The sequence below is a fragment of the Perca flavescens genome, chromosome 12 (assembly GCF_004354835.1).
Source record: "Perca flavescens isolate YP-PL-M2 chromosome 12, PFLA_1.0, whole genome shotgun sequence".
Lineage (NCBI taxonomy): Eukaryota > Metazoa > Chordata > Actinopteri > Perciformes > Percidae > Perca > Perca flavescens.
Genome location: NC_041342.1, coordinates 13,800,506 through 13,812,071, shown reverse-complemented (window position 1 = coordinate 13,812,071; position 11,566 = coordinate 13,800,506). Strand labels below are relative to the sequence as shown.

The window sequence follows — 11,566 nt, the reverse complement described above, 5'->3', positions numbered from 1 at the left end:
TTAGATAGATAGATAGATCGATACTTTATTCATCCCGAAGGAAATATTAGATATTATTTACATAAATAATGTATTTGGAGAGATGTTGGAGGTAGTAGTAAGGAGCAGGCAGTGTTTTTTTTTGTGATGTAGGATATATTTACACCCAACATCAACTGGTTCTCACCATGAGCGCTATTTAAGACTTGGACACACTCCCACTTTCTTTCACTTTCACTTACTATATTTCTATGTTCCTCTTTGTGACATCTCTCAAATCCACTTGAAAAAAAAACTTTGAAAACAGTGGTGCAGCTCTCAGGCCCAGAGGTAACAGTAGAGGTTGAGAGGGCAATGGGGTGACAATGTCCTCCCTGTCCTGTAAAAAACCTACTGTGGTAGAAAAAGGCTCTGTGCCAAACACTGTCAGGGTTTCTAACATAGAGGTGCCATGACCTGCCTCCACCTTTCTAAAAATATTAATAATCTTGCGGCCTCGTCTTGCTTTGTATAATTTTAAGGTGGAAACATTTTTATGCTTCACACCGAGTGTCCACTCTGCAGCCACCTCTCATCTGTCTGTGGCTGGCATAATGTGATGGTTTTAAGTAGTGCCATCAATCTTGACCACATCATTAACCAGCCCAGTGACTTAACCAGCGTGACATTTGATGAAGTGTAAGAGCCTTGGACTACAATACAGAGAAGGGTTCATCACACACTGGTCATGAGTCAAATATTTTACAATGGAAAATGCGGCCACCGTAAGCTAAAGAGGGTGAAACAAGGAGACATGACCCCACCGATGTCCTGTTTGGGCCGCGTTTCAATGCTTGGCCAGGTTGCTTCTCACACACAGCCGTCTGTGCGTTTTGTCATTTCTCTGGGCGGTGTGAAATCCTGACCGAAGGCCTGATGTACCAACAAATGGCCTTCTGTGTTGTTAGTGTCTGAAATCAGCCTGCCAAGCTTTTATAAATCTGGACTTGTGTATAGAGGGTTCTTGATTGACACATGTCTGAGTCAAGTCTTTAAAAAGTGTGACTAAGTGCAGTTAACAGTGTGTGAAAAGCTTAGCTTACGAGAAAAGAAGTTGAAATAGTTAGCTAAAAGTGGATTCACCTACGTTCCCGTTACAAGAGATTGGTAAGGGCTATCTTCGCAGTTCAATTAGCAACAAAGGGAGATGGACTTTTCAAATGCAGTTTGAATGGTAAAAATCCGTTCAGAGAACGGAGGTCTCCTTAATGTGTCATATTAAAAAAGCTACTTAAATGGGGAACATAGGACCCTAGGCACATAGATATGCTTCCCTAAAAGTAAGGGATGACCAGTTGAAACAGTTAGCTAAAAGAACAAAACGTTGAAACTGATAGAAGTCATTTTTAAACAGTTGAAAGAGACACACAACATGACAGATGGTGTTGATGAAGAGGTAGCCTACTTGAGCTCATCTGATAGGGCTGTGGTGGTGGGGGGAGGGGGGGGTACAGTACATCAGACAACAACACAGTTGCTGCTGACCGAGTGGCTAGCGGTCACTTGTTTTTTTTTTCTCCCGAGGCCTCAGTTATGTTAATTTCAATAAACAGAAATTACAAGCTCGAGTCCTCGTGGAAACAAACGCCAACGGAACACATCATGTTATTATTTTTTGCCTTCTTATTAAATCAAGCTGTCCAGAAGGCACAGCCTTTTACACACAGGGACTATTTAATAAACAAGTTTGTTTGACATCCAGTGCCCAGCCGGTGCCTGGTTTGGGCCTGGCCGGTTGTTACTGGTTGCAGCCCGCCGCCCTCCGTGACCACACAAGCTGCCTTTTGTGCCCTCAGCTGAAGGCCTCATTGATGGCTGAGCTGGCCAGAGGCCCGGGCCTCCAAACCTCCAGCCAGCTACAGGACAGGAAGCTGCACACGACTCCGAGTCAACACAGCAGCATCAAAATACTCACCTCAGAAGTTCATATCAAAAGTCAGAAAATAATGCAACTAACATACTGATGTTTAAGACTTGAGATTATATCATTATGCACTAGTTTCTTAGTAATCATGTAGAGAGCTATTAAGCGGCTTCTTTGATAATGACACAGAAAAGACAGCAGAGGAAAGATGTTAAGCAAGGTGAAAGAGTTTACTGAGGGCGTCCGAGGCTACAGGGTAAATATGTAGAGTTAAATAAACTGAGTGTAAATATGTTTGGATTACAGTGTTGTTGGTATGCGTAGAGTTGAGGATAGGATAAGTGAATCAGTGAGTGGGTGGACTTGTGTGTGAAGAGTTTGTTTCCAGGGGAGATGAACATCACATTTCCCCCCTGTTCAAAAGAATAGCTGTACAGCTCTTTAGGTACCATAAAGATGTCAGCAAGCACAATTGTCATTTTGGTGGTTTATCTTCAGTTGTGCGCCCTAACAAGTCGTTTTAGGAAACAGAAATGTGGCGTAGAAAGAGACCTTGTTTGTCTGGCTACTGTCAAGGTGTGAAAAGTCTCAGGGTATCTTCATGCTCAGATGGGAGGAATGTCAAAGGGACAATTTGGGATGGAAAGAGAACAGACGATTGATTGGCAGAGAGAGTTGTACACAACCTGAGCTTCATGCACAGCAGCCAATCACTGCCTCTCCTACAAGCTGCTTGTGCTAAAGCATAAAGCATCTACTACTACACTGAGATAATTAATCAAACCTTGGTTGATGGAGTTTCTTAGACAATAGACAAGCTTGGTTCAACCCTTGAAACATGTCAAGAGGCTACCTATTTCCAAACGGACGAAATGTTCATCCTCTACAAAGACAGCTTTATGTCCAGGTCTGAGCCGTTAACTCCGTGAGACAGAGAGAGGCTGTTGGGCTCATTACAGACGGGGCCATGTGTGCAGCTCTGCATCCCAGAGGCCTCAGAGTCCGGAGAAAATTAGCAAAGCTGTGCGCCTCGTCAGTGAAATTACTACCTTAAGAAAACATGCAGTAAGTCAATGCTGCCCGAGGATTAAGTGGCTGCTTCTAGATCAGCCATGTTAAAAAGAAGCACAAGTGGTAAACCCTGTTTTTTTGCTTGGTCTGCAGAGACAGTCGCAGACTCGACAACAAGAGACAACCAGGACACCATGTCTGGAGAACCTCCCGGTGACGTCACCACTAAAGAGCCGGTCCAGGACATGACAGAGCAGTCCTTCACTTTTGACTATGAGGACACCACGCAAACTGAGGCCCTGGACAAGAATGAGGGTAAAACTGACACTATTTACACCAAATTTGTGTCAATCTTATGTATTCAAATGATTAAAACGGTGTGTGTGTGTGTGTGTGTGTGTGTGTGTGTGTGTGTGTGTGTGTGTGTGTGTGTGTGTGTGTGTGTGTGTGTGTGTGTGTGTGTGTGTGTGTGTGTGTGTGTGTGTGTGCGCAGGAGTGCTGGGGCCAGGGGCCATCACAGCCATTGTTATAGCAGTCTTTCTAGGAGCGTCTGTCCTCCTTGCACTCGTCGTCATCACACTAAGGAAGTTCACCGCCTCCTAAAGTGAATACATCCCATCTTGTATGTGTGTTTTTGTGTTTGTGTGTGTGTGTGTGTGTGTGTGTGTGTGTGTGTGTGTGTGTGTGTGTTTGTATGTCAGCGTTTCTCTTTTGCCTCTCATCTCAATCTCTTAACTCTTTCTTGCAAAAATGCGTTGTGTCTTTTGCTTCGCTGTAGATGCTGAAAATTGTGGCAGGTCCCTCGACTGACTATTTCCAGATTTCCTCCTGGAAGCTCACTCTAATTGTTGCTCAACATGTCCACTTGTTACTGAGGGTATAATGTTAGAAACTGGCTGGCTCTTCCAGTGGAAATCGTAGCATGTCCATGTCACTCACTCTGTTTGTTTTTTGAACTTGCATGCTCTAAATGGTTTTTAAATGTTTGTGGGCTGTTTGTTTCCTGATGTGAAGTGTCCTGCATGTGTTTGCTTTTATATTTGAAGAGGAAGTGTGTGCTTTTGTCAGTCTTTTTTCATTCAATAAGATACACATGAGATTTTTAATAGTCTTTCACAATAATTTTAACTCATGTCTAAAATATTCCCCCACCCGTGTACAATTTGTATTCCACCATTTACAAACATTTGTAGAGTGAAAATAAGGAGAAAACATTTTAGAAAGGCTTCTTCAATGAATGTAAACAGGGTAGTTGGGTTGTTTGTTTTGCCCTGCATAGCAAATATAAAGATAGAGCGTGGATGAATTTGTGTTTGCACTCAAGTGAGTGTTTGTAGTTTTTTGTCGTTGTTTTATTTACAGTGGGTTGGAAATCATTTTAGTAAAAAAATTTTTACATTTTTTTTACACGCCTCAGAGTCCTCAGACGTATAGCTGGATATTGCCATGGTAATTTCACTGCCCGATTATTTTGTGAGATTTAAGTTGAATAAATAAATCCAATTAATGCGATGCCAAATGTCTGTGACTACGGTGTGGTTGTTTTTTAAACACGTGACCACTGAGTCAACACAGTGCAGTGAACAGAATGCTATTTAGATCATTATATTTTTAACATATGTATTTTCTTTTCTTTTTTATTATTATAGCCATTTCTTTTTTGTCAGTTAGAATTTAGGTATTGTATGAAAAACTACATTTGATACAAAATAAGCCATGTTTTCACAAAGGATGACAAAGTGCCTGCACAACTTTCTGTAGTTTATAATCTTTAACATAGTGTTACAACAAACCACAACATTATTACCACTAGTAAACTCCCTTTATTCTGATGCTGTTTGTGTTCTGTTTAAATTGAATAAAATAAATACATCAATGTAGAAAACGCTGCAGCATATGCAGGGTTCAGTTTTTCCTCCACCAGCCAAATAGCAAGTGAATTTTCAAATTTGACCAGCCACTCAATAGATTACCATTGGGTTTTTTTGGCTGCAAAGTGAAGCAAATCTACTAGCCACTTGCATATTTTACCAGATTTGGTACATAAATCTACTAGCCACTTGCATAATTTACCAGATTTGGCTGGTGAATTGTGCTTATTTTAAACCCTGAGCATATGTTAATTGTAAAAAGATGTTTGTCTCACATGACTATACAAAACAAACTCTTCACAAAAGTCCTTATGGTCCCCAAAACAGAGAAGAATGTACTGTGTGTTTTTCTATAGGGACCGCTGGCCTCACTTCAGTCACAACAGAAGGTGGCAGTGTGGCTTTCAGCTTCATTTGCATTTACAGAAAAAAAGCTATGGTTTTCCTAAAAATGAAATCTATGCCACATTAATGTGCCCTACACCTTTCTGATTTAATCTACTTCAAAAACATGTCTTTGCTGACTGAGTTCAAACTGTCCTCCACAGACATCATCATTAACATATATCTTGCATTTTACTTGTGAATAAAAAGGGTCTTCTCACGCTTAAAATACAGTTTAGTCATCTCAGCACCTGAAACCAGGAAACCCTCATAACATAATCACAGTCTAAATCTGCTTTTGCAGCGTCTCACAAACCCTGAAACAGTGAACGCTTTGAATGCTTCGGCTTTCAGTCTCTCTCTGAGAAAGAAGACTGATTTCCACTGACACGCTTGGACCAGTACAGAAATCACGGAACCTGAGTCATTGTGCTTTACTAGTGATCAATGCTAAATTTATACTTTGAGGAAGAGATGGAAAACCAACTAGTCTTTGACCTAAAAAGTAGAAAGTCAATAAAAGATATGAATTCACCTGGTGACCTGATCAAGAGACTTTGTTACTATAACATCCCAACACCAAGTTAGATAAACACTTACAGTCACGGATGCAGTAAACAATCATAACCAATATGACTTAATTCTTATATAGTGATGGAAATTCCAGTCTGAGGAAAAATAATACCACAATCTTGACATGTGGTAGAAAGACATGTGGTATTAGCAAATACTAGTTTCCTCAAATTCATATAACTTTATCTTGTTTAGGTTTTTGTTCTTTTGTAGCTTGTGTTTTTTTAGTCTCAGCTAATTTCTAGTCATACTAGTCACAAAGTTGGTCCTGACTGAAATATCTCAACAACTATTGGATGGATTAAAATTTAAAAAACATTGTTAGGACATTCATGGCCCATAGGATGATTCCCACTGGCTCTGGTGATCCTGTCTTTTAAACCAGTGCCAACATTTACATTTATGCAAAACTATTGACATTCATGTCAGCCTCAACTGTACTATGTGCTTAGTGCTAATTAGCTAATATTAGCATGCTAAAATGCTAAACTACAATGTTGAACATGGAACATTATACCTGCTAGACATGTTAGCACTGTCATTGTGAGCATGTTAGCATGCTTTCTCCAATTAAAATTGTTGACTTACTGAACTTTTGTTTTGATAATATTATGACTGCATCTAACTATCATTGTCAATCATTATTTTAATTACCACTTAGTTTTAAAGAATTTGACTTTGAGTCCTTGAAAACCGCTATATAAATTCTATTTATTATTATTATTATTTTTATTAACCAATTAACTATTTACTGTCAAAACAAATTGCGAAAAAATGCCCGCCACAATTTCTCAGAGCCCAAGATGATGTCTTTGAACTTTGAGCAGTTCAGACCAAATAAAAAGAAAAGCTGCAGCATCACCTTTTAGAATTAATCTATTCATTGTTTTAGCTCTCATCATTGTATTTTTTATGATGTGAAACATTTCTCAGTATTACTCACGTTACAAATACAAATGAAATCTTTTGTTGCAGTTTGAAGTGATTATGCACACCTGTATTTTTAAAAAAGTATATAAAATGAAGACTTGCTAGGCGAGTTCCTCTGCCTTGATTTGAATTAGCTATAACACACGTCTGAAAACACACACATGATGTGGGGCATGACTCAGGAAGTGGTGATGAAACAAAGGCAGAGAAAGCAGAAGTGTGTCTGGCACAACAGACAGTCAGTCAGACAGACACACTCAACGTTTGATTAGAGACTGCCATCCGTGAGGTAAGACAGCAACTAGATTTTCCATTGTACAAGATACCTAAGAAAGTGCCAGGTTAAGTGTTGCCGTTAATGTTAATGAGGAGCCAAACATGTGTAGCACTTTTGTTTAAATGTTTCAATTACAAGCCAGAATTTTATTGTTAATACTATAATATAAAATAAGACGATATAAGTAATGAATTGCAAAATATTTCAGATGATTCATTTTATTGGGAATGGCACTGATCTAATAAGAAAAACCTTGATCTTGATCACTTGAATGAGCCAACAATATACTGTATATACGTGAGTTTTAACATGCAATTTGTCTGGTGGATTTATTTTTACTTTTTGTTTTCTTCTATATACATGGCCACAGAGCTCAGAGAAATGTTTTTGGTTTTTCTCTGTAAAATCATTTTTAATAGTAAATAATAGTAATAGTTTGAGCGTTTTTTTTCTCTGTAACAAGCTCACATGTTCCTCCAGTGACGACTGCAGATTAACTCCAGGTTCCACCAAAGACCTGATTCTTTGTATTAAATTGGCTTTACATCACTAAACCCTCAGAACCTCATGGTACTGTATTCTTTATTAGTGTTTGAGTAAAGCACTGGATAGGTCAAACAGCCGAGTCAAGATCAAGCTGTATTCATTCAAATCTAAATTTAATTAAAAGTCCAAATAATTCACCAATTACTTAAATAATACTTGACTTATTGTGATTGTGTGCATGTGACTGAAACTAATATGATGTGGCCTTTACATCAGAAGGCAGATACAAAAACAAGTTCACTGCGACTAAACCCACACACAAATGAGAGGTTTCACATGGCTTTGTACGTATGTTTTTCTTTGTGGGAACAAAGAGTAATGACAGGAAAGACATATTCAGTTTGAAATCCTCACAGAGCTGTTGAAATCAAATTGTATCAAACTATTTCCACTACAGCAGCGGCAGCGACACCATGACAAACTGTTCGCTTGACGTGGTGGACAACCTGATGAGATATTTGGAGCTGGCCATATACCTGCCCATCTTCCTCATTGGTCTGATTCTCAATGTTGCAGCGCTCTTAGTGTTCTGCTTCTTTCTGCGGAAATGGACAGAGTCAACTATCTACATGACTAGCTTGGCTTTGATGGACCTGCTCCTCCTCTTCCCTCTTCCCTTCAAAATGCACGCCAGCTATCACAGCTGGCCTGCTAACCTCCAACCTCTCTGTTCGGTCTTGGAAAGCCTGTATTTTGTTGGGATATATGGCAGCATCTACACCATCGTGTGTATAGCTGTGGACCGATGGGTGGCTATCTGTCACCCGTTCAAAGCCAAACAACTGCGTTCACCCAAAGCGGCTCTGGGGACATGCACGGGGGTCTGGGTGCTGGTGCTGGCAGCGATCTTTCCAACCATCTATCGCTTCAGAGAGGCCGGGCAGGGGGACTTTCGCTGTTTCCACCAGTTTTCAGAGAAAGGCTGGAGCCCTCCGGTGATCATCTGTCTGCAGGTGTTTGGGTTCCTGGTGCCTGCACTGGTGGTGGTCTACTGTTCGGTGCAGACCATCTGGGCGCTTCAGCAGTCCGGCCAGCACAGCCCCCAGAGCCGGGCCTGTGTGAAGATCATCTACAGCAGTCTGAGTGCTTTCCTGCTGCCTTTCACCCCCAGCCACCTGGGCATCATACTGCAGTTCCTGGTGAGAGAAACTGCAAGTTCATTTCTGGTAAACTGAAGTCTAAAGTGGGCCCATCTAGTGACGGGCATTGCAAATTAGCTTAGGCTATATAAATGCTGTGGTGTGTGGCAGGTTTATACTACACACGTGGCCCTATACAAATAAACTTTACAATAAAGTGAAAAGAGTGAATCACTTTAAAGTAGCTTCATAAAGGTGAAAACAATGTCACCTCAAGGTCCATTTAGTAGCTGTTCCGGAGCTTTTAATCACAACACATAATCTTCATCAGCAGAACCGTTAAATTGTAGATGGTTTTTTTTTGACCACTTTAAGGACTTCTGCTCCATGTTGGCTCAACGAATGTACATTGCTGAGATAAAGCCTGACATCCGGGCACGTCTCTCTACCACAATATATAATATATTACTACACGTTTATTTCACACGTCATCAATGTATCATTAAACACAATTTCAGAAGGATACGACACTTTCAAGTTTTCCTCAAGCTCGTTCCAAATCTGCAGTCCCCTACAAACTACACTCAAGCTTGTACACTTTAACCGTCGTTTTTTGCCAGTGATTAGGTGTTTTTTCCTTGTGTCATAAGTGTGCAGGGGATGACTGATTGGAATAAGCTCACACAAATATCATGCAGGCAATCTATTTTGCAGGGAACTGACGCTGCAACAGGGTCTTTGCACCACCCAAGACAGTTGTGTTTGGTTTAAAGAAATATAAACAAGTCAGGGTGTTTTTTTCCCCTCTCCCAGAATTGATAAGCGGTGTAGCCAGACCATACTCCAGCGCTGACACAGCGCTGCGGAGATAGGTCTCGCAATGCAAGACAAATTGACTCAAGAAGACTATGTGTTACATTGCAGTCAAAAGTTACAATTCCTACTTCTTCTTTTTTTAATTGGTTTGGGTAGAGAAATGACAAACCTGTAGGCTTATGGTTTTATTATATAATCATTCTTCAATTTAAATGTTAGAAAAATATGTGCATAGAAGCAAAGAAAGCAGCTAGTGGTGAAGCATTTGCACTGTTCATTTTTTGTTTTAGTATTAAACATCTGTGACCATTCTATTTTAACCACAAAAAGGCTGTTTAGAATTATAAAAGATCCTGGAACCAAGACATAAATTAAAAATAATTATTAGTCTGACTACTCACTGATGTCAACCTGGTAGACTGTTTTAGCAAGTACAGCCAAACCACAGCAGAGTTCAGAATTCTGGGTTGTCTCTACTCTTTTCATACAAGGCAGGATGCTCAAGTAATGTTTCTCTGTCCTCTATGTGTGACCCTTCACATAATTCCAGGTACACCAAGGAATGATTCAAGACTGCGGCAACAAAACCAGGATTAGCCTGTTTATACAGATAGCTATGTGTCTGTCCAACATCACCTGCTGTCTGGACGCTCTGTGCTACTACTTCATCGCTCGTGAGGTGAGGAGCACCAAACACACCTTCAGGATGTCAATGATCAGCCAAAGAAGAGCCACCTTCAGCACTTCTGAACACAAAGACAATACAAGGTAAAACATATATTTGTCCTCATTGGATGCCTGGTGGTGAATACAAGATCTGGCATCTTGAGTTTTAGCACGCCAGTGAAACTGAAAAAGAGCCAGTATTGTTTCCAGTAGCTGATAAGCAAGTGTAACATGCACTAAGAGTAACGGGTCAGAGTGCAAGCTCAACTAACCACAGTGCTTGAGAGTAAGGTTTAGAAGGGAAAGGATCTGACAATCTCTGGTACATGATTTGGTCCAGTGACAGGAAGCACCGTAGACGCCTGTGTAACCTCAGAGAGCTCCTATACCCAAAATGTAGGCTGCAAAACGAAAATCCACCAAACAAGCCACAATGTGACTTCTTCCTGTAATGATTTATGGATGAGCTTGCGAGATGGCTTAAGGCACCTTCAGGTCATCCGGTCCTGCACACTGAGAACCTGATGTGGGGTACAATTAATTTCAAAGCAGTGAAACCGGGAACCAGCAGCTCATTGCAGAGCTTTGTAGTCTACTGTATATGCTCAAGAAGTCAAGTCAAAGGAGCTCTTACCGTTCTGAAGACCAAGCATTTAAGATCAGGGCTGATACACTTCACCACAACTTGATTCAAAAGATACAGTTAGTGGGCGATCTCTAGTTCACTCGGTAAGAGGTGCGCCCCATGTAGGCTGAGTCCTTGGCAGCGGCCCCGGTTCAAATCCAACCTGCTGCCCTTTTCTGCGTGTCATCCCCTCTCTTTCTCTCCCCCTTTCCTGTCTATCCACTGTCACTGTCAAATAAAGGGAAAAGTCCCAAAAAAATCATCTTAAAAAAAAAAAAAAAAAGTCAGTAAATTGTGAAACTTCTTATAAGACACAGCTAATTATGATAACAATCAGTTTTTATTTATGTTGCATATATAAAATGCAGATTTACATAAAAAGTAAATAATTAACAAAACTGAAACCCACATATTAAAGTATTCACTTACTTAGTATATGAATAAATCAAGACACCACCCAGTTGAGATCTGAAAACACATGAAGCAATTTAATTGATAATTATTTATAATAACTATAGCTTAATGACAACAGATTTTTTTTTATAAACTTTAACTGATACTTAAATAATTGTATTGCTTTCTAATTGTTGATGTTTTTTTAGTTTGGTTCTTTGGCAGATTGTGACTTGTTAAGAAATATTACTGACTTGTAATACATATAACTACATCTATCATCATTAATAAGAAACTGGAAATATAGCATCAGAAATATATTTGAACCCATACATTCTGGGAATTCTGACCTGATTATTTTTTTTTTAGAATTTAAGTTACATTCATGTATCCATCCTGTAAATTATTATAGAAATAATGCTTGAGGCTGAGTGACAAATAGATTTTAAATGTATCTCTGACCTTATTAATGCATACTCAAATAATGTTCAGGGGGGATAATACTAACACATT

At 39.8% G+C, this 11,566-nt stretch overlaps 1 protein-coding gene across 2 annotated transcripts; it reads left to right on the top strand.

Moving 5' to 3' along the window:
* The first annotated feature begins 6,883 nt into the window (after positions 1 to 6,883).
* LOC114565794 (G-protein coupled receptor 55) lies at positions 6,884 to 10,836 on the top strand. 2 transcript variants are annotated; one of them, XM_028594044.1, is made up of 3 exons: positions 6,884 to 6,940; positions 7,872 to 8,613; positions 9,920 to 10,836. In XM_028594044.1, exons 2-3 carry the CDS (start codon positions 7,888 to 7,890, stop codon positions 10,139 to 10,141), a joined length of 948 nt encoding a protein of 315 aa, XP_028449845.1. In that variant the 5' UTR covers positions 6,884 to 6,940; positions 7,872 to 7,887; the 3' UTR covers positions 10,142 to 10,836. The 2 variants fall into 2 exon arrangements, with proteins under 2 accessions (XP_028449845.1, XP_028449846.1); XM_028594045.1 differs by lacking the exon at positions 6,884 to 6,940 and having other exon boundaries at positions 7,865 to 8,613.
* The last annotated feature ends 730 nt before the right edge of the window (positions 10,837 to 11,566 follow it).